Source organism: Phaethon aethereus, assembly GCF_964289735.1.
Source record: "Phaethon aethereus genome assembly, chromosome: 18".
Classification (NCBI taxonomy): Eukaryota; Metazoa; Chordata; class Aves; order Phaethontiformes; family Phaethontidae; genus Phaethon; species Phaethon aethereus.
This window is the reverse complement of record NC_138594.1, coordinates 6,682,792-6,709,158: the sequence shown is the minus strand read 5'-3', so window position 1 is coordinate 6,709,158 and position 26,367 is coordinate 6,682,792. Positions and strand designations below refer to the sequence as shown.

The window sequence follows — 26,367 nt, the reverse complement described above, 5'->3', positions numbered from 1 at the left end:
TTGCCAGTTCTGCTACTCCCATCTATACGGATAGGCTATGAAATCTCTCTTCCCTCAATTGCTTTCCAGTTCCGCAGTTTGAGCAAGGGCCCAAGGCCCTCTGCTCACTTGAGAGTCCCTTTGGTGCTCCTGGTCCCTCTCTTTCCCTTGCGATACTACCCTTCTCCCTTCTACTCCCCACCTTGCTGTACGTGTGTATGTACCTCTTCTAATCATGGGTTACTATAAAATATCTATACTGATTCTTCATTGCACCTCAGAAGTTCTGTCCCTCACTGTGCATGTGTGTTGGGTATAGAGTAGCTGGTAAATTGCTAAAATTTCTTGTCCAGCAAATTAAAATAAAACACTGACTGGAATGACCCGTAGCTGCTTCATGAACAGCTGAGCTGTTTGTACATTGGAAACTGGAACTTGTGAAAGATGGCCAGGGCAGGCAGGAGCACTCATGCCAAGGTAAGCTGTCAGGGTGGGATTCAAACCTTTGCTTTTGAGTTGGCAGAGTTTTACTTGCCACTTAGCACCTCTGCAGAGGGGAGATGTGACAAAGAATCTCTTGAGCTGTACAGAATATGAAGCTGTAGCCTGGTATCCCCAGTGGGATTGCTAAGTTGCAAGCAGGATCTCATTTGTCCTGTTTGGATCTTCCTGGTACCGTGAGAGACACGAGGCAGTGAGGTCTACGGAAAGGCTTGTGCTTCTAGCTGCACGTTGAACTGCAGGTGCAAAATTTCGTTCCCCTACCCCCACCTTGAGCAGGGAGTTAGGCTTGATATTTTACAAAAACAAGTTAATAATTAATGCAGCTACCCTGCAGGCAGCACAGAGGCCTTTCTGCCGTACCCATGGAGCAAGCAGAAAATGTGATTCTTTCTCTTTTTAGCTCAATAGCTGGAGGGTTACCTGGGGTGAAGAGTGATACTAGTCAATAATGCCTGTGAGACTGGGAGTTAGCCTTTAGATTGGGTTTGTCTAAATGTTTATGCAAATACTGCAGTTTTGCTTGTGTCTTTTTTGGATAAGGTCAACTGCAGTGATCGCAAAATGACCAAGCGTAAAAACTTTTCTAAAATACTCTTGGCTTATCTGTACCAGTTTGCTCTAGCAATGTGAAAATGGTATTATGTAAGTCCTGCACCAGAGATGCTGCTCTGTGGTGGTATCAGGTTTTAGTTACTCGATAGTTGTCTCATTCTGCTCTGGCTGATTTGTGTTACTTGCTAAACCAAACTAAATAACCTATTTCTGCTTGCTTCTCTTCTCAGGCTGCTTTGTTCATACGGCTTTGCTTTTTTTTTTTTTTGGTTAGGATTTTTGGTGCCAAGATACTACAGCGAGGAAAATGAGAAGGTTCTTAAGACCCGGACATGATCCAGTGAGAGAGAGGCTTAAACGTGACCTTTTCCAGTTTAACAAGGTACAGTGCTTTTCTCAAACTTCAAGGCATATGTGTGCAAAACAAATCTATCCTGAGCCACTGCACAGTATAAAGGCAAGGAAAAACTACTTGAGTGTGGGTGGAAAAGTTAAATTTAGGAGAGGTGGCTTGTTCTCTTTTTCAATTTTGTCCCTTTTCCCTCCGATGTGCCTGACTAGTTTTCTTTAAACTCACAAGCCTGTTCTCAATTATGGCTTTTATTTTTAAGAAAAAGGATATTGTCATGCTGCTGAGTGGCACTTGCTGAAAGAAGAGATCTTCACAGCAGCTTTTATATACTGAGTGTTATGTAGTTTGTCCTGCTATGTGCTGTGACTACTTATGTTATGGGTAGTCTTTGCAGTACCACTATGAGAGTAAACATTTCTCTAAAGATACGCGTAAGCCACTGCTTGTGATGCAGCTGAAGCCGGCGTTCTTCGTCCGTGATTATACTTCGGGTTTATAAGTATACCTCAGTTTTTAAATGTGAATTTAAAAGTCTCTGATAGAAATTTGATAGCACCTAGGCAGCACAATGGACATTAATAATGAATTTGCTATTATCTTAGTCTGAATCTTTATCGAGTTTTTTTCCTTCCCTCTGTGAAGCGGAAACGACAATGGCTGTGCTATCTACCCAGCACTCTGGGCATTTTTCTTTTGAGCCCTGGCCAGGAACAGAGTGCTTTCATCTTTGTAAATGCCTAAGCTAATGGCTGCTTACACCTTCATTGGGTATCAGGAGTATATTTGTAGATTTTACATTTCCAAGGTTTAAATGGAATTTTGCTGAAAAGTATAATGGATAACTGAAGTCAGCCTAGGAAATAACCTCCTTGATTCATTAAAATTCTAGTGTAGATAAATACTTAAAGTGGATCTTTGGATATTTGAGATGAACGATTTAATGTAATTTGGTTCTAAACCACACCATTTCCATACATACGTCCCTCCCATTGGGAAGACAAAAGGAACTCAAGAGTACTTCAGGCCTATTTGCTGTTCACTACCATGAGGAAATGCTAGTGTGGATGCAGTAAAAATTTCAGTAAATGAAGACGATCAGGACTGAGTTGCTTGCATTTAGCTGAATGCAATATCAGCTTCAGAAAAGACATCGCAGGATTGGTTCAGAATCTCTTATAAGCGTATAAAATTGTATATGCCTTGGAAAAACCTTTGCTCTTTCAGGGATGTCTCTTCCTTGAATATGCCTTTCTCTTATGAGAATGTTTGGCTAAACTTTACCTGCCAGAGACAGGATAATTTGGATGATGCAAAACAGGGTTGAAAGAAACTAGCTTTTGCAGAAGAGGGAAACTTTCAAATACATTAGAAGTTGGCATCAGGATTTGTGACTCTTATTTGATTCAGTCCTGAAGGTAAATATTGCATCTTGTTTCTAGGGAGGTGACTACTTTGGACACTTCCTAATGTTTTACTCTCATTAACAATTTGGTAATTAAAGGCCTTGCAAAATGCATTTGCACTTTTAAGCCACAGTAACTTGTTCTTTTCTAACAAGAATCAGAAAGGGAATGAGCATCTTTTACATTATACTTTTTTCTTGCATAAAGTTTTTGGGTTTTTTTTCAAGTGTTGTGTGTCCCATTCCAGTATTTCCAGAGGTAATGGATCATTTGAAAGACTCTACCCTTTGATACAACAAACATCTACTCACAGCTAGGTAGACTGAGAAGATCTGGGAAAGTCAGATTTTAATTCTGACCTGTTAAAGGTTGTGGCTTCAAGGAGCCAAGAAACATAGTGCTTTCTGTGCCAAGACTGTCCTTGTCTAATGTGCTAGTAAAGCAAGCACATTAGTGCTGGTAAACAAGTTTTTAAACACTTGTTACTTGAGGTCTTTTAAACACTTCTGGTTAAGAACCTGCTTGGGAAATATTGTGCGGGACTATAAAGTTGCTGATCAGAGAAGTTGCATGGTATATTTGCACCTCTTCGGTGTGTGATGCTGGTAGTGACTAAATGGAAGGTCTGTACCTTAAAAGTTCTGGAGATTCCTGCCCTCATTTTATTGTTTACACTGAAGTTGAATCTGAATGCATGATGCCACACAAGTTTAGTGTTAATATAGTGGAATATATTTGGCCATGCTGACCAAATTAGACTGGACTTCAATTAAAAAAGTCTTTTTAATTGGTGGTGGTAGATTTTTCTGTGTGTTTACTCCCTCAAGTATAAATAGGTTGCAATCTTTTTACTGTTTCCCTCTTGCATTTCTCTTCCACACAAGAGGGTGGTCCAAATGGTTTTAAAGGACTGACTGACCACTGGAGTATCTCTTCAAACTGTCCTCAAACCTATGTTTGTTTCAAAGAACACCGTCCTAAATTCTGCTAGTTGCTCAGCTTTGCATATCTGTTTCTCTGTGTGAGTAAGAACTTCCCATACTTGTGTGTACCTGTTGCAAGAATCTGTTTTTAGCTCAGTGGATAGTATGAAGGATAAGGTATGTGGACTTGGCAGTCTACTTCTTTAAGTTTATCCTGCTTTTGGAACTAGTATTTGGATGCCTTTGGCTCAGTCCAAGCCCTGCAGAGCAAACATGTTCAGGCTGGCATTGTCAGACTAGATGATGGGTAACACACAGGTGAACCAGCCTGTCTTACAGCTGAATGTTACCAAACTGGGAACATTGCATTTAATTTATGGATTTGTGTTTTTCCCCCCCTCTTTTCAGTCTTCCTAACCCTTTGCTAATGAGTGTGATGGATAGCTTACCTTAAATCTGAATTGGTGTCTATGCAAAGTACATTTGACACATACAAGCTTCATTGTTTCTTCAAAAGGGCATATTAACAAAGGTACAGGGTTTGTATTGCTTGTGGTTGGGTTTGTCTCTGCTTTGTCATAAAACAATTTGAGAGGAGAAGCAGAGAGAAATGAAAGAAGGAAGACAGCACTGAATTTCATCCGCACAGCTTTAGTGTGGGCTGGGAACAACTGTTAAGTTTGGCTCCATTTTTTCCTGCAGTAAATATGACTGACATGAAACATTTCTGTTAGTTAATGCTGCTGACATCAGGCTTACTTTTACTGAGTCTGACAAATCTGTGGTCCGAGGAAAATGAAAACGAAAGCTCCTACCTTTCCTCAAAGAAACAAAGCCTCTTTTGAGAAGGAGGGCACATTGTGGGCACTCTAGTTTCTTATTTCATCTCGGCTGAAAGGCTCCATTGTAACCTCTCCTGCCTTCTGCCCCCCTTGCTCCCCCTTGCTGGGTTTACCTGCTGAGCAGGTGAAAGGGTTGGCTGCTGAAAGCTGCCTGAGAGAGGGGAGGAATGGCCAGCCAAAAAGCTGACTTGATGGGTATAAATAAGTACAAGAAAAAGATCGGGTAATCAATACAGTGAATATGAATGCCTGGCCTTGGTGGTGTCAAATACGGCCAAAAAGCCACCCTGATGCTTTTCTTGCCTGGCTGTGGAAACAAATGAACGACATAGGAGGGAATTATCTTCATGACATCTTATGGGCATCTTAGTTGAAGATTCAAAGCTATCAGAAAGCATTAGTACGTTTGCTTTACTGCGTAAACTGTTGTGTAACACACTGTGGTGGTTGCTGATACTCTCGTGCTCCTGTATGTGGTACTATTTTCTGCAGTGGCCTTCTATTACTAACTGTTTACTCCTGGATGTAATAGTGGCTGTAGCTTTTGCAAATTTGTCTATGGGATGGGGGGTACTTCATATTTCCTATTTGAAGGAAAACCTGGAGAAAAAATTGCACTCCTATTATTATTATTACTGAATGGTACACACTCGCTTATGCAGTTCATAGGTCTCATACTTGAAAATTAAAGCTTTTATTGACTTGTCTAATGTGTTTACAAATTAACACATCAAAACCAAGGTATAATTAGGCCAATATTAGGGCTAGTATTGACAGCTTCCTAACAGGCAGTACAGTATTGTATAAGTCATGGTTTTCTATTATGAGAATTGTGGCTAAAGCCTTATTTTCTGAGCTGGAAGAAATCTCAGAATAAACACAGTTTCTAATTGATGTTTCATTGAAAATGGCACCTAGTTGTGCTGCTGACATGTGAACAAGCAACTGTGAACAAGTTGAAACTAAAACTAACAGTGGAATTACACTGGTGTCTCCCTAACAAGTTCCTCACTGATATCACTCTGTGTTCCTACACCTGATTCAATTAAATGTCTGATTTCTTGTTAAGATAAGATGCTACCTTGAATCTTCTTCCCAGAACTGTATACCATAGCTTCATACTCCCACAACTTTGACAATTAGGAAGCTTTTCTGTGTTGTCTCAGTAGCTATCATGGTACAGAGACATTCCTCTTTGCCTGTGCTGGATTAGAAAATTGCCCTGTTTCAATTCTGAGTCCATAGATAAACTCCTAATTTCATATGGTCTCCTCTAGCAAGTTTTATATATGTAGCTAAGTAAAGGTTGGTTAGCAACAACTTCAAGGGTGACATTAAAAAGATTGACGTCTCAAATTTTGTTTTTAGTAATACAAATGTAACAATCTCCAGCCTTATTTATATTCTGGGAAGGTAATTTAAGTTATCATAAAGGGAGATAAACTTGGTGGTCTTGGAGCCAGTAGTACTAATCTTAATTTACTACATGTAAAAGATTAAAAATTAGTAACTACTCCTTTGCCCAGTCTTAGGAGTTGGCAAGCAGAAAATTGGGAAATGCTCAAATATTTCCAATTTTGTATCTTCTAAAATGGCTCATCTTCCCCTAATAGGACCTCAGACCAATGATTTAGAGGAAGGACGTCTATTTTTACAATTTATGGATTGTGATCAAATGGCTAAAACTGAAGCAATCTGGCAGACTATGGAGTCAGCCATATCCTCCTATGTCTGTGTCCTTGAACAGGAACAGTAAAAGGGCTTTAAACTACTTTGTAGCAGCTGGGAGCACCTCAGGATAATGGCATGACCACAGAAATGAAATGGGCTTATTTGATTCTCATGCAAGGGTTTAAGTTGGGAAATATCACTATGCAGGAAATAAAGTCCAGGTGTTACTTTTAGGTTGAATAAGCCACAAAGCCAAGTGATGTGGTAGTTCTGTCTCAAAGACATGATGGAAATGAGGATGGGAATGATGTGCAAGTGCTTACTTCTGTAGATGAAGGGTTCTCTGCCTATTCTTTTTTCTTCCTTTTTTTTTTTTTCCCCGTGAATGGTCCTCAAGCTGTTTTGTAACAAATTCCTATTCTTTAGCTGACCAGCTTGCCTTAGAAGAACATATTTTCCAGAAGCTGGGACTGTAAGGAGAACGATGTTTTCCAGGAAGTAGCCCTAATTAATCTCTGGGCACACAAATCCCTCTTTACATGGCTATATGTTATTGAACACTCATGCATACTAGTTTTATCTAAACAATGATAATGGCTGTAAATAAGCACTTCTAAAAACTTGACTGAGCTATTTTACAAGCAGCTTGGTTGTATTGTTAAGTACGGCATAATATTATTCCATAGTGTGTAAATGCATCAGCCATGCTAAGTGTGGTGTGTACAACATACTCCAAATCTTGTTCTTGGTGCAGTGTAAATTGTACTCTAGGGAAGCCGCTAAGTCTGAGCAACTTGCTGCTCCCCATGAGAGCGACTACTAAATGGCTTTGAATTAGTCTGAGATGGCCTAGCAGGCTCCTGCTCTCATTAGATTCCACTGTTTCTTGTGCTACCTCTGGAAAATGGATATTAGTTATGTTAGTTTTCCTGACTGCCCCATAAGAAATTGGTTTAGTTTTCTTGATGAGCGCTGATGTTCATTCAATAGTTCTTCATAGCTTTGCACCATTTCTTGATGTCAGTCAACAAGAGGAGGTCATGAAGGCTGACCTGTGTGGAATTTGACAGATAAAGCTGACCTTACAATACACAGTATTTGTGCCAGACTTTGAAATTGTGCTGAGCAGTTGGTTTACAGAAGTAAAGTTGATGTGGAGTGATGGAGTGTATTGTGGTGACTAAGATGTGCTTATGCAGAGTTATTTATAAACTTAACACAAAGAGCTGCTTGGGTTACTGTTTTCAGAATATTTCTCTTTCATTTCTGTTACACTTCTGCATATCCTGGCTGCGGAGCCAGGGGTTCTTGGAATAGATTCACCCTTAGGCTATTTTTCAGCAAATCTAACCTGTATTTGAACACTTTTCAACAGAAAAAGCTGCCATTAAGTGCTGTATTTCAGATTGCCGTGCCATATTTAATTTCTGTTTTTTATCTGTATACAACAATGCCCACAAAACATGCTGTTGATAATGATTTTTCTTTCTCTCTACCAGACTGTGGAACATGGATTTCCCCATCAACCCAGTGCACTGGGCTATAGCCCATTTCTCCACCTTATGGCCATTGGAACACGATCAGGAGCCATCAAACTGTATTCTTTTGAACAACCTTGGCTAGATTTCTCTGGCTGCATCAGAATGTGCAACTTTGAAGACGCTGTAAAAAGTTAAACTAAGTATAGATTTGCAGGCAGGGGTCACTGGAACATTGGAACAGTTTGCCTGGGTTTGAAGTGATTTCAGTCTGGGATTATCTTGCCAAGAGCTGAACTATAGCTCAAACAGAAGCTGAGCTGATGCAGATATTAGACAAGACTCTTTGCTCTTGCTATGCAGAAGGTCAGGCTAGATCTGGCCTAAGTTTAGCAATCCTTCATGTTGTAAATTCCAGGGTTGTTTAAATATTTGGGGCAGGGTTCTTTTTTTTTTTTTTTTTTTTAAAGTAATTCTATTTCAAAGGTTAAAACTGAAGTCAGAAATGCTTTCAGCTTCCTGAGTTTTTGACCATCCAGGCATTAAAGACCTAAACATTTAAGGTGGTGACTTTTTTTTAGCTAATGATGTCCAGTCCACTTTTGTGTATATGCGAGGCACTGAGGTGATTCCCATGGCGCAGTACCAGATAGGCAAGCTGTAAAACAGGCATATCATGCAGCCCAGAAAGGAAAAGTTGGTGTTCTCCCTGCCTGCTTAATCATTCATTCCTGGTGGTGTTTGTGTGGTGTTTGTGTTCAGAGGCTGGACTCCACATGCAGGCGGTAGCCATCTGTCTCTTGGTTACAAATTAGTTAAGCAGGATTGTAGTGTCTGAGAAACCACTAAACATTTCTGAGAAAAAACAGGGTTCAGACATCTCTTCTGTATATGCTCAAAGGATGAAGTCAACTTCCATGTTCTCCTGTAGTGTGCGTAACCTGCCACAAGCATATAAAATCAAAGCAGATTTGCATTGGTTCTTTTCAGTCCAGATCACTAACAGTAAAACATGGTTTCAAACTAATCTCTTTTCATCTGGCTTGCTAGCAAGCTTCTTATCAATTAATTGTAGCTGTAGGTCATCTTAAATACTGTAGCTCCTCAACAAACTCTTCAGATATGGTGCTCCTGGGGTGGAGTTCATGGGTTTACATGAAGAAAACAATACTGTAATGCAGATTCACTTTATACCTGATCAGGTAAGTGTATTTTCAGTACCTCTGTGACTTGTGTAGACCTCTCTTAAACAGGTGTTGAGTTTGTTCCAGGGAACTGGGCTCCTATTACCAAATATATTCAAATGCTTCTTGGTCAGGAATGCTTATCCCAGTGTATTTTGTGCTCTCAGCAGCGCTTGTTGCTGCGGAGATGCTTGGTAAAATTTAAGAGTAGCTTTATTGTTCGTAACCACTAGTCATTTATCTCAAGCAACATATTGGGAATGGTAATAAGACCAGAATAGTTCAGGCAGTCTGCTGCAGAAGCGAGAACTTCCTTTTCCCCTTGCAGCCCTTATTCTTTCATTAGGACTGGGTGGTCTTTCTTCTGCAGAACAGATAGGACAGTAGCTGCTGCTGAACTGATTTAATTATTTTCAGGAGTTCAAAACCATATTGCTAACCTCACCTGCTGCAAAGCTTGTTGCCTTTGTGTTTTGGGGTATTGAATCTTGCTCCTGGGGATTGCTGAACAGTTATTGCCACAAACTAAAAATAGGAAGGCACAATCTTCCAAACGTCTGGTGGCTGTCTAACCACTTTCCCTTCCTTTGACTGGCAGTCTGGTGTCTTGGCCACATACTTTGTTGCCTGATGCCCCCAGTATAGCATAAGCGGCCTCTTTATGAGACGGATTTAATTCTTGAGGTGGTTTTGGGTGTCTGTTTGCTTAACTAATGGTATAAGCTGAAACTCCCATGGGGAGTGTTGCACCAGGTGTGGCTTCAGCAGGTAAAATGCTTCAATTTGAACATACAGCCAGCAGGGCTGGGCTCATAAAAGGACTCTGACACAACCCTCTAGAATGAGGTTGGACACGAAGAATGCAAGGAGTGTGGTGTAGTAGACTGTATCAGCCCCACCCAAAGCTGGGGTGTGTTGCAGCAAACCATGCTGAGCGAGAAGGTGGTGAGCTAAACAGCCTGCAGCTGCCTGGCTGAGCTTTACAACATAGGCTGATCTTTTTCAAGAGCCTAAATCCTTGTCATCCTCGTCAGTGACAATCTGTGCTTTTGTGCTGTATAAGAGGGTTTTCAGTCTTTAGGCTACTTCTTGTCTCCCCTCTAACCCTGAAATCCCTCGCTGTTAGCTAGCAGTGTTGCTGCAGTATATACCCACCACTATAAAGAACCGTGGCTGGCTCCTCAGTCCTGTTTTAGCAGAGAATTATGAAAAGCAGCACTTTATTGCTAGATTTACTGTGTTATATTTAATATTGTGATTCTGAGAAAAGCATATTGTATGGTTTTGTAGTGCCAGCTGGTGACATTGCTAGATGATAACAGCTTGCATCTCTGGAGCCTGAAGCAGCACAGCGGGGCATCTGAGCTGCGGGAGGAGCACCACTTCACGTTGAAAGGACCACCTGGGTAATCTGCAGGAGTGTTTTTGAGATAGTTTGGGGATAAGCAACAAGCAAGTAAGAAAATTCTGCTGCTGTTCTAGCTAGAGCTTGTCGTGTTCTTACAGACTCTCACTCCTGGGAATCCATTAAAGGGACATCCATGGGAATCAAACAGACTAGGGCCCAGGAGACTACCTTTTAAGGCTGTTGTACCAATGTAAAGGGTGACATCTTTTTTTAATATTGTGCATCCAATTCTATGTGTACAGGAACTGTAAATCTTAAGGGATACTTAGATTTACTTAATCTGAAGTCAGAGTTTAAAATACTGCTGTGGTTTTAGTTTCACTTGATTTTGCCAGTTTTGGGTGAGCTCCTTTGGGGACACCTAATGAGAGGCTTCTGTGAAAAGGCACCTGGGTCTTTGTCCACATGCTTGTCAAAAGTCCTTTGACATAATTTGTCTTAAAGCTAGTGTTTTCCTCCTTCAGAAAAATAATGCCTAGATAAAAATTTCTGCCTATAAAACAAATGACACTTGTAAATATCCCTGTTGAGTTGTTACTTCTCTCAAATTCAGTAACAATAGTCTTCTTGCATGCAGGTAATGAGAGTCTCTTTGCATCCCCAGGTCTCCACCAAGTGCCACACAGATAACAGCTGTCCTTCCCCATTCCTCACGGGAAGTCCTGTATCTTGGCACAGAGAGTGGCAACATTTTTGTAGTGGAGCTTCCATCATTCAGAGTACTAGAGGACAGGACCATAACCTCTGAGGCTGTGCTGCAGCGGTGAGTGAGCAAACAGGCACTGCTGTGTAGAGGTGGAATCCCATTAGCAGACATTTCCTTTGTTAAAATGTCACCCTAGATTATGCACTGAGGCCTCACTGTTGTGTTAAGCATTGTCCAAATCTGCATGACTCCTGTGAAAGTAACTTTTGGTCCTGGTATGTGTTAAATAACAGTTTCTGTCCTGATCACCCCAGTACTGTCACCATGGAGGTACAGCATATAGGCAAAACTATACAGGAGACACTTGGAGTGAATCTGCAAACGTTGTGCCCTGTCCCTTGTATTTACTTTTGCAAAAAATGTTATGCTTAGCTGTAATTAGCCATTTCTTTTTTTGTCACTGTGGCGATTCAAGTGCTGCTGAAAGCTGTGCTACTTCAACTCATTGTTGCTTCCTGCTGACATTTCCATGTTACCTTTATTCTGTAAGGGTCACAGAGAATAGGGTCGGTGATCCAGACTGTCTTTACACTCCTGGGATCTGGTCCTGGAATTCATTGTAAACCTTGGGTTTTCCCTGAAGAAAATGGGACTGAATGCATGTTCATGTGGCAGGCCTTGTGGGATGTCTTACATAAGACTTTTCTGCTCCTTGAAGGATTCTTGAAAAGATTGTACTTATTCTCATCTGTTTGAACTTTTTGTTGCTTAATTTCTCATTCTTATGCCTTAACTGTTACTACAGTCATATTGGGTTGCACCTGGAATAGACTTTTCTTGGTTTTCTCTTCTGCTTCTGTAGGGTACCAGAAGATTACTGTAACAGGAGATCATGTGAATTGGTGGAAGCCCTTCAGGAGCATCCTAAGAACCCTGACCAGCTCCTGATTGGGTACAGCAGGGGCTTGATTATCCTCTGGGACCTGCGGAGTATCACAGTGACACACCATTTCCTGGGCAGCCAGGTATTCCTTCAATCCAAAGTCAGTTCAGCAGGGGAGGAAGGGTGCTCTCCTCTCAGAGCACTCTGAAGACAAGTGGGTGCAGGGAGAGCCTGACAAAGTTTCTATTTTAGTAAGAATGCATTGGTTTTGGCGGGGTTAACAGCTCTCTGGTTGTATGTCATTGTATGTCTTCCTTTTCAGCAACTGGAGAACCTCTACTGGCAGAGAGATGGCAATAAATTCATTAGTTGTCACTATGATGGAAGTTACACCCAGTGGCCAGTATCCAGTGACAACAGGCAGCCTGAGCCTCTGGAAAACCTCGTGCCTTATGGTCAGTAAGTGAGGTTTAATTGTTCCAGATTTGTCTAAATGCAAACTCATTTTGAGCTTGTATGGGATATTTAAGTTGCGTTCTCCTTGGTGTTTAATCCTAATGGCAAAATGCACAGCTGCCTTTTTCAATGGATCGTGAGCATAGACTAAGGGATTTCAGTCCAGTTTTTCTTGGATTTTAATGGTTTGAAGAGAACTGGTGTCCCTTAAGAAGGGTGCTGGTGATTTAGCTCTTTGTTTTAGTTCAAATGTCTTGTTCATCAGGAGTTGCTTGGATCTGCTGTAATTAGTAGTGAGCTAAGTATACTTTTTGACCTGAACAGGGATGAAATGATGCCTCTGATTTGCTGAAACCCATCAAATGGGAATGACCTCATCTTTCAAGCATATAGAAGCTTCTAAAGCTCTATCACCTTTACATTAGTTTCAGGAATGGCTGTGTTTTTAACAATCCTTTCTAGTTAATCAGCTTCTACAACAGCACTTCCACTCCCTGTTAGCCATCAGCAACATGGTTCAAAACGTTCCCTGAGTCTAAACCTTGTTTTGCTGAGGAGTACTGTGGTCAGTGTGTCCCAAAAGACTTGTTGTCTGATGTGGCTTGGTCTGGGGAGGTGGTGGTGCCTACTAATTCAGGTGGCTCCCCTTGAATTGGAGGCTGAGGTGGCCTAGGTGAAGTAGAATAAGGAACTTCTTAACGTAAAGATGCACTTCTTGAATTATGGCAAGTAACTCTGTTCTCTTAGGTCCTTTTCCTTGCAAGGCCATCTCCAAAATCTACTGGCAGACAACAAAAAATGGGTAAGTTTGTGGTGCATGCCTTCAGTCTCACCTGTTTAAAAGCATTTAAAGGGTGCAGTGTGCAATACCATAAGAGCCCTTTAGGATAACATTATAAGAATTTTTTGTCGAAGTTTGACTTGCCTTATGTCTTTTAAATTTTGCTTACTCCTCACTTGAGCATACACCAGTCTAACTCTGTCTTTCTCTTAAGGCTTCCTTACATTATATTCCAAGGAGGGATGCCCCGGGCTAGCTATGGTGACCGGCACAGTATCTCTGTTGTCCATGGCAGTCAGCAAACAGCCTTTGACTTCACGTCACGAGTGATAGACTTCTTTATAATCTTCGGTTCAGAGCCTACTGCAGGTATGTGATGAAAGGGCATTACTGAGGAATTAGAATAACTGTGTACGCATGTGGAAATCTGCCTGGTATAAATAGCATATGAAATGTGATGAGGAGGTCAGTTGTTTTGGGGTTTTCTGAGACTTTAACAGAGAATCATAGAATCATTTAGGTTGGAAAAGACCCTTAAGATTGAGTCCAACCGTAAAAGAGGTTTGCCATTTAAAAGTGAAGTGTAAAATACTGGTATAAAGAATGGTCTGGTTACAAATGCTATACATTCCTCAAAAAATTAAGCTATTCAATTAATGAGAAGAAATCTCTTAGGCTTATGTCTGTGTAAGCTGGACACTGGACATAACCAGGTCATGAAATGAAGATGTGAATATTGTTGTTTGGAAATAGCACTTCAAAGGAGGCAATAATTAAAAACAGAATTTACTCCCACTGAGACAGTGTTTCTTTTAATTACTGCCTGGACTTATGACTAGGGCTCTAGGTAATAAATCAGCAAAGGGTAACACAGAACCAAGGGTCAATATATAGAGAACTTAATTCACTTACTGCTGGTGAACATGAATGTAAACATTTCTAAAACCAAATAGCACTCATTCCACAGCTTGCATAGAGCTTGTCAGATTCTTGCTTCTGTTGAAGATCTTTGTTTCCCTTACTTCCACAGTGCCATAATATTCTTTCTTTTCATGGAGTTGTAAAGGATTTTCCCCAAGAACTGTTTGCCTAATGCTGGTGTAGTTCTTGCTCCTGGTTAACTTGAAGTAACTGTGTATAAAATGCTATTTCAAGCTCCACAAATGTGCAGTACTGGAAGTTGGGTCAGACCAAATCACAGAAGTCCAGATGCTTTTTAGGAGCTTGTAGGCAAATCTTCTGTTCTGAATCTTCTCAGGCTTTCTAGTTTTTGGTTTTTCTAGTAGACTAGTTTCCAAACCTGTCTTGTGTACTGCCAGTGGTGGTGGTGACAGCTCCCAGCTTACACACTCTGCGGGCGTGGGCATTAAAATACTTAGATGCAAGCTGTCTCTCTCTGGCCTATCGTACAAAGCAGACTGCAGATCCAGGGGAGGACTGTCTTGGGAAAGTGGGCATAAAGTACCAGCTTTTGGTTTCCTCCCTGCTTCTCTCCCCGGACCTTAACAGACCCTCTCAAGTCACTGAAAAACCAATAAAGAAATAGGCAGAATGTAACTGAGATGAAGTGCCTGCATGCGTTTGTTGTTATAGGTTTTCCCTACCCAACACTGCCTTTTATAAGCATCTTCCAAATGTGCAGAACCTATAGGTCTAAACCTTCAAGCTTAATAATAGCATTAAACTCGAGGTACTGTTTAGCTGTTATCATTAAAGAAACTAGACCCTTTTACTTTCTATGAAGTTGTCAGAGCTGAGTTTCTAGATGATGGAACAAAAGTCTTAAAGATGAAAGAAATTGGAGCTTTTTTAGGGTAGAGATTGACTACCTAAAGCTCAATTCCTGGATACGATTAAAAGTCCTTTAAGATGAAGTAACTGAACAGAACAGGCTTTATATTTATACTTCCCAAGGACTGACTTAACTAGTTAACACAACTTCTAGTGGGTACAGACAGAAGCTGCTACAGGAAGCTGAAGCTGTTGCACTTAGATGAGGAAGTTTTTTTTTTTTTTTTTTACAATAAAATGAGGTTTCTGTGGTTGACAAGCTTCCTTGTGGCTGATTTCCTAAGCTTAGTGGATCTACACAGCTTGCCTTGTTTGCCCTTAAGCAGTCTTCCCTGCAATGGCAATGCGAAGGTATTAATTGTATACCAAAGCCACTTAATTTAATGAGCACAAAGCTTATGCATTGCAGCATGGTAGTAGCTGGCTTTCCACTACCCTGAATATGCTGTGGAAACAATTTTTAAAAGGCTAGCCCTTCCTGTTTTCTTTTTTTTTTTAAATTAGCAGGTGGATGAGTGTATGGCAGTCATGACAAATTCTAGTATGCTTGCTACTTCAGCAACTTAAAATAGATTCTTGCCATAAGCAATGAACTCAGATGTGTGCCTTTGCAGGGAAAAAATATTGTTAACGCAGAGTATATTTGGTTAATGTTGGCAGCAGCAGTCAGAGTACAGGGCTGATCATGTATAAGGTAGTATAGGTATAATATTATTTGTTTTATTCAGAAGTCCTGTAGGCAACTGCAAGTGACAACACATAAGAAAGCAAAGTAAAACTGAATGCAAAACATTTTTTTCATGAAGAAACTGAACTGATTAGTGGTGTGTTATGGCTGTGGCTAGTCAGAGGTGAAACTTGGGGTGTCTAACTAGAGTGGTGCCAAGTACTAATTACTTGAAGTTAATTTTGCTGAGTGAACAGTGTTGGTATGTGTTTACTTAGAGACGTGCCTTCTTGCAAGTATATTCCAGGTAGTCAAACAAAGAAGGGAAATAAAAGTCCAGGTTAGCAGGGAAGGTCAGTGAAAAGCTGCTAGTTTGCATATGGCTCACTGTTTATCACCCCCTGCCCCTTTCCAATGTGACACATTATAGCTATGCATTCACTTAAATTTCTGTAGCTGTGTTAATTGTTATTGGTGTGAACTGATTCGTGGTTTTGGTTTTCCCCACCAGTTTCTATTGTGACTGTCTCATGAACATTACTGCAGTACTGTCCTTGTAGACTAATTTTTTTTCACTTAAATTCTAGTTGCAATGAAAAAATCTTAACTTCTTAATTGTATCAGGTGTAAAGTTACATCAAGAGATTTCTTTTGTTTGTAATCTTGTCTAATATATGTATGAATATATATTAGATGATGTACACACTCTTTAAAATGTGTCAGAACATATGAAAAGCAGGGAAAATGAAGAGAGAGCTGAATTGTAAATACTTGTCAGTTCAAGCAGAGAAGCATTCTGCAAAACCCAAGGCATTACTGTGTTTAAGCAGCTTAGCCTAGATGGACTGTGGTCCTAACACAGCACTAAATGGGTCATTGCTGGGGTGTATGCATGTCTGTCCACCCCATGCTGTTTAATTAGCTGTAGGTGAAGTCCTTTAGAGTTCTGGCTGTTACACTGGTGAGTATGAGCTTGTGTTACTTAGCCATGTGTGGTGTTAACAATTTTTTTTTATTCTGCAGTGGAATCTGTAAAAAGGCACTCTCACAGTCCCAGTAGTCATGTAAAGAAACCTGAATTTGTAGTAAATCTGTTAGTACCTTGAAATTGGTTAATATCAGTGCCTCAGTAGGCCTGGTTAACACAGAAGCATTTAGAGGTTTTGCCAACAAAAATGTTTGTGTAGAGCTCTGTGATAACGGCTTTCAAATAAGCCTTACAGGAAGCTTGTTTCTATTAACCTTGGATGGTCATTTTTGTTAGCCTCAATGAGTCTTGTTTCTGCAGAGTTTGATGACCCTTCTGCTATGGTGGTGCTGGCAGAAGAAGAGCTGGTAGTTATAGACTTGAAAACTGCAGGCTGGCCAGCAGTCCATCCTCCATACCTGGCTTCTCTCCATTGCTCAGCCATCACCTGCTCGCACCATGTCTCCAACATCCCGCTGAAACTGTGGGAGAGGATTATCAGTGCTGGGAGCAAGCAGAACATTCACTACTCAAATATGGTATGGCAGTTTTAAATGTACCTGTGTTCCCATGCATTTAAATACAGTATGACTGCTCAGAACGTGGGTGGTCTGTGCTGCTGTGTGTGGAGGGATGAGTCCCGACAGACGTCCTGCCTCTTAATAGGGACAAGAAAGGCTTTTTCCCAGAGCACCACCAATGCAGTTACTCACACTGGGGGATTAAAATGTGATATTTTTTTCAGGCTTTGACAAGCTAGAAGGAAAGTCTGAGTGTTCCCAGCTGTCAGTCGTAACAAACTTCTCGTTTAGAAGCATGAAGCTTTCAGCACAGCTTCTTGAGGAAGTGTGTAGAATATCTTCTAAAAAGCACAGCTGGTGTCAGAACAGGAACATCGAATCCAAACAAAAGCTAACAGCATGGACTGTTTCAGTGCCACTTGCACTGAAGTTTATGCTCTCCTGCTGACTGCATATTCTCTTCACACTGTCACTGCCTACGAAATCACAGTTTTCCCTTAATGTATTTGTAGCCGTGGCCGATTGATGGTGGTACCAACATAGCTCCAGATCCTCCGCAGAGGGACTTGCTTCTAACAGGGTATGTACTTAACTGATAACAGTCAAGGGGCCCTTTCCAGTTTCTGCTCTTCCTTGTGAGCAAACTGAGGCTTTCCTGTGGGATTAAAGTCTGCTCATCTTGTAGGGAGAAGGCTGCACCTTTACAACTTCGTAAAGCTGGGGCTACTAGCTTTGTAAAGCTAGCTGATTCTACTACTTCTAAGCAAACAGATCATGATGTCCACAGATAACCTATAAAGCTGGCTTATTTGTAGTTCTGATGTGTTATCCATCCCCCCACAAACATCAGTGTAGAAGTGCAGGCAGTAGTCCAGACTGGTTCAAAGGGAGCAATGCAAAAGTGGAACTTATTCTTGCAGGTTTTGAAGCATTTTTCCCCCTACCCTACACTGTTCTCAATCTTAAAAAAGAGGTTAGCTTGGACTCCTGTCTGCTTTAATCAGCATGAACAGATCTAGCTAAATGGTGGAAGTAGCTAGCAAGAGATTGTCTCATTGCATAAAAATGTGTCATTTTCTTTTCAAAGCACTTTTAAGAATTTCAGTGGGCTGTTCTTCAGACTTCATTCTTGATGCAGCAAGTTGTTAGAAGTTCTTACCCTTACGTTGGAAGAATGTGGCCAATTTTCACCTGGAGTACTAAGATTAAAGCTTGATTTCTTTGCCTTCCTCCCAGTATTATATTTTTGTCAGAATGAGTTGTTCCTTCCATATACTAAGCTTTTTTCCTTTTCAGTGCTTTTGGGAGTAAACATAAATTGTACACTGGTGTCAGATCATTGAGAACAAACTGGATTAAAAGAAAACCCGACCTAAAACAAAAACAAACACTCCCCCCTCCCCCCCCAAACCTTTCTCTTGAAGCCCTAAGTTGCCACAGCTCAGGACTTTCTAAACAGTGTGGTTTAATCTTTGGTTGTGTTTTTTCCCCTCTGTTTTATCATCCTCCTCTGGGTTATTTGCTGTTCTCCTGTGTGATGTGTTTCTGTAACCCTGCCCCATACAGGCATGAAGACGGTACTGTGCGGTTTTGGGATGCATCTGGTGTCTGCTTACATCTCCTTTATAAGCTAAGCACAGTGAGAGTATTTCTCACAGATGCTGATCCCAATGACAATATGAACACCCTGGGTGAGGACGAATGGCCTCCACTTCGCAAGGTAAGATAGCTATTGCTTGTGGGACCTTTCTGAAAACCTGAGGAGTTTTGATTCTTATCCTAGTTAATGCATCTGCAAAGACCAGCCACTGTGTATTCTCTTGCCTAGGTTGGTACCTTCGACCCTTATAGTGATGATCCTAGACTTGGGATCCAGAAGATCTACCTGTGTAAATACAGCGGATACTTGGCTGTAGCTGGTACAGCAGGACAGGTATTGAAATATAAACGGTCATCATAAACGTTTTAGTGCAGGTTGTCACAGCACAACTCGGAGTTGTGTTAAAATTGGAAGTACTAATTTCTATAGTGATAAATCGATCCAGTTGCTGGAGATGTTGTTTCGGGGTTCTCTGCTTTCTCTCTTCTGTATTTTAGACTTTAATGCTATTTATCAGCCCTGAGAGATGCTGTCATTTTGCAGCTGCTGAGAAGGCCTGCAGCTCGGAGGACATCTTGAATTGTAAAAGCTGTAGCAAAGTTTGTCCTCTTCCTTTCAGGTACTGGTGATGGAACTGAATGACGAAGATGCAGAACATGTTGTGGACCACGCTGAAGCAGATCTCCTGCAGGACCAAGAGGGCTATCGATGGAAAGGTCACGAGAAGCTGAAGACTCGAGATGGACCTGTTAGATTTGAAGCTGGTTTTCAGCCCTTTGTCCTTGTCCAGTGTCAACCACCAGCTGTGGTCACCTCATTGGCCCTTCACTCTGAATGGAAGCTTGTGGCCTTTGGTACCAGTCATGGTTTTGGGCTTTTTGACCACCAGCAGAAACGACTGGTCTTTGTCAAGTAAGTATCTTCTTTCCAGGAGGTCTGTGGTAATCACTTTTTCAAGATGGCCTGGAATTGCTAACAAAGCAAGTCGTGGTAAGTGATTTCTCAAGACCAGTCAGTGTAGCAAGAAGCGCTGTTTCATTGGACTTTGTCCTTGAAGATCTTCAAGAATACATAAGCATGTTCTGACATTTGTGTGTGTCTTGTTGGACTCTTGGGAGTGATTGCCACCCAATAGAAAGTGACCATGTGCCTACTCTTTCCCTCTTTCAGGTGTACGCTGCATCCCAGTGACCAATTGGCTTTAGAAGGCCCACTGTCTAGGGTGAAATCCCTGAAGAAGTCCCTCCGTCAGTCATTCAGGCGGATCAGAAGAAGCCGTGTGTCCAGTAGGAAGCGACGAGGAGGTAGTGGAAATGCCTCAGAGGTGAGGGGTCCACCTTTTTGGGGTCCTGTCTGTTTACAGCTTGGAGAATGCAGAGTCCTGCCTTGAGCAGGAGGTGGTCTGCAGTCCTGCTATGGTCTCAGTAGCTACTGGTATAAGGGCGAAAATGGCAAGTTCTGGTGCTATCTGTTAGATAAAATAGTCACTTTTTAGAGAAAACTTACTGTCTATAGTTGAACATATGATGCAGAATATACCTGTTCACTGGTATGATGGTGCTTTCCCTTTCTGTTGCTGCCTCTTTTACTATCTCTCTCCCTTATGTCTTTGACTGACTGACAAAATGTCTCCTCATCTTTGAAGGTGCGAGAAGCAAATGCCAAATTTGACCAAGATGCATTGCAGGAAATGGAACTGGCTCCAGTCCAGCGGAAGATTGAAGCCCGGTCTGCAGAAGACTCTTTCACCGGCTTTGTGCGCACCTTGTATTTTGCTGATACCTTCTTGAGAGACAGTGAGTAGAAAAAACGTCTCTCCTTTCTTGAAATGAGTTTTTCCTCCTCCTGCCAAGGAATGTATTAGGATTTACTGCCAGGAAAATTCGGCACCTCCTGTGTCCTACTTTGTGCTGTGCTGAAAAACTAATATAGAACGAGAGCATATGTTGTCATGCAGAATTGTTGTTTAGCCATTCTGGCTGCTGGCTAATCTAAGACAAGTAGTAGTTCATCTTTAGATGCAGCCTTTATGTATGGTTTTCCAATGTGCTGGAATGACATCTGACTTTTTAGTATAAGCTTTCCCTTGTCTCATTACTCTAAAGTTCACCCCTGTCCCCAGCAGAGTCTTTTAATTTTGGTGACGCTGGTGGCTGGTTGTGCATCAGAGCCCAAACTGATATCATGCACAAGTTTACTCTGCTCATATGTGAAAACCACAGCAATTGTGGTGTTGGATGGAAACAGCACTCTGTTCCCTTTACTTGCATGCCATGTCCTTTATCAGGGCTACTGATAGACATGTTTTAGGAAGAGGATTGCTAAGAACCTGTAGTTTCCCTGGTATATCTGTCCTAATATAAAGATATTTAGGATGTAAACAGAGGGAGGATGCGTATAGCTAGTGGAAAGCAGTTATCCAAGGATGTCACAGATGGTGCCGTGCTCATGAGCCTTCTTGTTGCTCCAGGCTCCCGCCACTGCCCATCCTTGTGGGCAGGCACCAATGGAGGTACAGTCTATGCCTTCTGTTTACGTGTTCCTCCAGCAGAGAGGAGGATGGATGAACCTGTCAGGGCAGAGCAGGGTAAGTATGCCTTGTGAAAGCAAGGTCCTGATGGATCTGAGCTATCACTTGTATAACTAAGAGTTACATACAGAAAAGCAAGATAGCTCAGTTACTGCTTTTTATCAGTGAGAGTGGAGCTAAATGTAGCAGTGTCTGAGCTAAGCGATGCTCACTGCAGCAACTGAACTCAAGTGAGCTTCAGCACTGCTTGATGTGCCTTGGCTTCATTTCCAAATAACTTCAGAAATTTATGCTTGCATTAGCTGTCCTTGAAGTTTACCGTTAAGCCCCAGTGCACATGTACCTTATTCTGACAGCTGGACCTGTTATCTTTATGTAATAATAGTTACTGTTTAACATGAATCAGTTCAGTCCAAATACCCTTTAACTACTAAATCTTTTTAGGCAGGGTTTCTATAGCCATATTGTATAGGTCTCCATCTCTGAGAGGGTGTGGGTGAGGTTCTAACACAGTGTCTCTGACTAGACTCCTGTTTGGTTTTTCTATTTATTTTCCTCCTTAACTGGCTTGTCTAGCCAAAGAGATTCAGCTAATGCACCGGGCTCCTGTTGTGGGTATACTTGTCTTGGATGGACGCAGCACTCCCCTCCCAGAACCTCTAGAAGTAGCACATGACCTTTCTAAGAGTCCTGATATGCAAGGCAGCCATCAACTGTTGGTGGTATCTGAAGAGCAATTTAAGGTAAGTATCGCCCAGGAGGTGCATATGGACTGTGCATAAACTCTGCTAAAGCGCTGAGCAGTGCTCAGTGGAAAGATAACTGTTGGGAGTGCTTATTCTTCTGTGCCTGATACCCCTGGGACAGCGTTTTGGTTTGGTGCAGTCCATAAATCAGATGCGTGCTGACAAATTGGATGTTCAGCATAGTAATGCACATGCTAAACATAGATATTTTATTCCTATATTACATTATACTCTTTGGACAAGGCTGCTTCTGCATCTGGGAAAGAGCTTTTGCTGTGGTTAGTACAGAGCAGGAATTGGTAGGCATTTCTATGAATCAACTGAAAAGCTGCTTGTTCTGCACACTAACTAGTCAGCATAAAAGAGATGACTGGAAGTAGCTTTCTGTTGGCTGGCCGTGACTTTTTAATGTGGAAGAGCACACAGTGTAAACCCTGTTCTCTTTCTGTAGTAATTTGTAGCCAAATATGGATGGGTTTTGAAAGAACTAGGGGAGTAATGTAGTTTGCAGCCTGAAGGGTAAAACTGCTTGATGTCAGAACAGAAATAGGTTCTAACACTGACTGTGGCTGATTACTTCTTGCCCCATGAGCAGGGAGCCAGGTTGGCTCAAATTACACCTGTGTGTATTCACTGTGAATGAAAGCATTGTTAGAGGAGGGAGCAGCAGATGTCCTGGGGTGCGGCTGCTGCCATTGTGCAGGAAAGAGATGTCAGTGTCTTGTTTCTATTGACAGGTATTCACATTACCCAAGGTTAGCTCCAAACTGAAGCTCAAGCTGACAGCCCTGGAAGGCTGTAGGGTACGAAAGGTGACGGTTGCAAACTTTGGCAGCTGCAAGACTGACGATTACAGTGAAAATGACCTGGCTGTCCTGACTAACCTGGGAGACATCCAGATTATCTCACTGCCTTTCCTCAAGTTACAGATCCGCTACCCTTGCATCCGCAAAGAGGATGTGAGCGGCATTGCATCCTGCGTCTTCACCAAATATGGCCAAGGTAAGGTGTGCTGCTTCAAAATTATCTACCTCTGTTGGGTGTTTGAGACAATGGAAAAGGGATTATAGGGCTTAGTGTTTAGAATTGGCTGTGTATACATGTGACTATTATGTAAATATGTGCATTATATTTTTCTGGCCAGTACCAGTTGCCGACAGGTACTGACATGTGAATTAGCAGAAGCAGAAGTTAGTTTATTCCATTACTGTTAACGAATACAGTGGTTTTCAGCTAACAGGTTGCGTGTGCCCCGTAAGTAGCTTCCATCTGGCCACCCTCCTCTTGTCTGGAGTCAAGAGAATGGGTCTCTAAGCAGCAGGCACTGGGGAAACGGTTGCATTGTGCTTCCTATACATGCCTGTAGCTCAACACTCAAATTGCAAAACTGGCATCCAACATCCTATGGCTGCTGAAGGTGGATCTCTGCTTTGCAGTTCAGGTTTTACAACTTTCTATGCTGCTTTTCATAAGTGTCAGCACAGGACAATACAGTTACCTCTCAGCATAATCTTAAATTGCCCAGTCTCTAGGCTAATCAATCCTTGGGAAACTGGGGTAATATCTTCCTCAATGATTCCTCCTCATTTATATAGGAGGAAATGCAAGCCCTTTCTGCCAAATGTAGAGGATGCTTAGATATGTTCTTTTTTTGTATCTTCTCTAGTCCTGGAACTGTATTCTTGGACTTGAGAATTGCTTACAAATTCCCAATCATCTGCAGGTTTCTATCTGATCTCACCGTCGGAGTTTGAGAGGTTTTCCCTTTCTACCAAATGGTTAGTGGAGCCCCGGTGTGTTGTGGACATGCCAGAAGTTACAAGCAACAATCATGTGCACAACAAGTCGGTCATGGAGAATGCTGCAAGAAAATCCAGGTAAAGTCTGTAACACTCTTGCGTGCTGCCTGTATCTGAGTAGTGAGATCTACTCAAGTGTTTCCAGCAAAGTTTTGTATTTTATAAAGAATGTCATCTTTCAAACAAATAAAACAAAACACCAAAAAACCACCAAAAACCCCCCTTTGAGGTTCTTGTTAACAATGTTCCTAAATGGTTCGGCATGAGGAATATAAACTTCTCCCTGATTGTTTTCCTACTTGCTGGTGGGACAAAGTAGTGAAGCACTGGAATTGGTAAACCTAAGCTAGAGCCATAAACTGTAAGCTCTGGCTTGCTTTACTTGTTCCTTAATGATGTGTCTGACTGATACCTGACTCTTGCATGCTTCAGAGGCTGTGTGTTACTGATGAGGTTGAACTGTTGCTCTGTGAAGGGAAATCTAATGTTCCTCCTCTCCTCTTGGAACATCAGCGAACAGTAGATCTGACACTCATGGAGTTAGTATAGGAATTTTATTCCAAAAATTTAGAAGTGTTCTTTTGTGCCTGCAGACTTCTGCATCACCATGTGATGAAGCCCTTCCTACATTCTTGCTCAACAAACCATTTAGTTAGCATGAACTGGAGCTTCTCATAGCTGCCAAGAGTATACCTGAATTCTCTGCATCCTCATGCCTCAAAGTCAGTGTTTGCTTTCTGCCTCCTTTCTTTTTCTAGGGGATCAGGAAGGAATTTGGGAGACTATGGAGAAGATGGTAAGCAAAAAATAATTGTATTAAATGTAGCATGGTGAGGTGTAAACCCTGAAACATTGCTCCTATTGCTACAGTTGATATTTTCTACCTCATAAAGGGGAAAATAAGGAGAGACATGAGGGAAACATTGTGACCTACCTGGACACAGTAGTTGCTAGCTCTAAAGTAAGTTGCTTGTGGCAAGATTGCCTTGAAAGGATAAAATGTAGTTTCTGCTGGAAGGAAGAGGCTGTGGGAAGATACTGTGTGAAATTACAGATGAGATCTTCTGTTAGCCAAACTAGTATTGCTGGAAAATACAATTTAGTATGTGAGAGGCTTTAAGGATTAGTTGTGAAGCATTCAGTAAAGCCAAAAGGTACTTAATGGGGAAAAAAATAAATCCAGTTCTATTGTAGGTTTCCAAAACTGCACATCTTCCATGAAAAGGGGAAAATGTTGTTAGGTAACAGCTGTTTTCCTACTCTTTTTTTTCAGAAAGGAAGTCTGGGAGGCTGATGGAACATGCCTTACTCAATGACGAAAGTGAGTGAGATGAAGTCTTGCTACTGACAGGGCAGGTGCCTTTCTGGGTGGGAAAAGAAGGAAGCTGCTGGGAAATTTGTGGTTTCCAGTATTCAGTTCCAAGGGATCTGCAATTCCACAAGATGGGTAGAAATACCGAGTTTTCATGAATCGGTAGAAGTGGGGGGTTGGACACATAGTCATGCCCTCAGGCAGGGGTTGTTCCACATAGCTGCATTCACTGCTGTGATAAGAGGATCTTTACTTTTCCAATAGGACTTTTGTAAAATGACAGCTGGAACAGCCTGTTCCTTTGAGGCTCTGGTACACTGGGACTGGCAGCATTTCCTCTGGCAAATGACTGCTTCAGTCCTTTATGCCAGCCTGTTCAGTAAAAACCTGGTACTGTTGAAGAGGCAATGATATTTATAAGGTCTGACCTCTGTGTTGTGGGAGGCAGGTTTTAAAGGTTGTTCAGTGGGGAGCTGGAATGTGGCTAGGCTGCTGCCTGAAAGTGGATCTCCACTGGTTTGGCTCACTGCTTTAACCCTCTGCTTTCCAGAAGTCCTGAAGGAGATCCAGAGTACTCTGGAGGGGGGCAGAGGGTGAGTATCAACCAACTTCTGTTCCTAATGAGTGGGACTGGCAAGGGAGGGCATTTCTAATTGAAAGCAGGGGGATGCCCAGTGTGATGGCAGGGATCCTTGTACTGGAATCTGGTCATGTATGTGTCCCACAAACTACCGAAGGGCAATAGTAAGAGAGAGGCAGGTTCTCTTTCACATGTCCCTTGACATTTTTTAATGAATAATGCTTTGTCTCTTTCTCTCCGAAAAGCAGGAGAGATCACATTCCCAAATCCCAAAGGAACAGGACTCTGAGTATTCGCATACAGGTTTCTATTTGTGTCAACCCATACTGATCTAAGGGCAGGCCACATGGGCTTAGTTGGCCGAGGATGGGACTCTGGAGTTTTAATCCTGGCTTGACACTGTCACTTGGACGTGTTCAGTATCTCTGCTCCCATTCTGTCTATACAATAGAGCTAAGCTACCACCATGGGTGCGGGGCTTTATCTTGTCTCCCTAGAATACTGATGTTCAGGTGACAGGGGCTACGGAAGTGTAGGCAAAGGACTACTGTTTGCAACGGATGCAGGAAGCTTGGTGGGATTGGTAGCTGCTGGTGTATAAGGATAAGTGACTGCCTGACATGCTCTGCTCTGCGCACTTCCTCTGGACTCTACCTAATCCTGGTCTTCTGTCAGCAGCTGGGAGCAGATGGGAAGATACTGCACTACAATAATGAATCTTTTCTTGTGTCATTGCAGGAGCTATGCAGAAGGAAATTTGGCAAGAAGTCCATTAGGACATGGACTAAGTAA

General features: G+C 41.9%; 1 protein-coding gene across 2 annotated transcripts; it reads left to right on the top strand.

Annotated features, from left to right (window-relative positions):
- Positions 1-842: 842 nt before the first annotated feature.
- On the top strand, positions 843-26,367 carry LLGL2 (LLGL scribble cell polarity complex component 2; the record flags this gene model as incomplete). Of its 2 annotated transcripts, none has more annotated exons than XM_082008181.1 (25): positions 843-1,417; positions 7,726-7,823; positions 8,825-8,906; positions 10,179-10,294; positions 10,901-11,059; positions 11,805-11,967; positions 12,148-12,280; positions 13,029-13,083; positions 13,277-13,431; positions 16,809-17,026; positions 17,521-17,588; positions 18,575-18,728; positions 18,837-18,941; positions 19,228-19,520; positions 19,779-19,932; positions 20,254-20,404; positions 21,079-21,195; positions 21,715-21,881; positions 22,622-22,886; positions 23,608-23,761; positions 24,442-24,479; positions 24,957-25,004; positions 25,546-25,588; positions 25,824-25,878; positions 26,314-26,367. In XM_082008181.1, the coding sequence occupies exons 1-25, from the start codon at positions 1,343-1,345 to the stop codon at positions 26,365-26,367; spliced, it is 3,120 nt and encodes a 1,039-aa protein (XP_081864307.1). In that variant the 5' UTR covers positions 843-1,342. The 2 variants fall into 2 exon arrangements, with proteins under 2 accessions (XP_081864307.1, XP_081864306.1); XM_082008180.1 differs by having other exon boundaries at positions 25,821-25,878.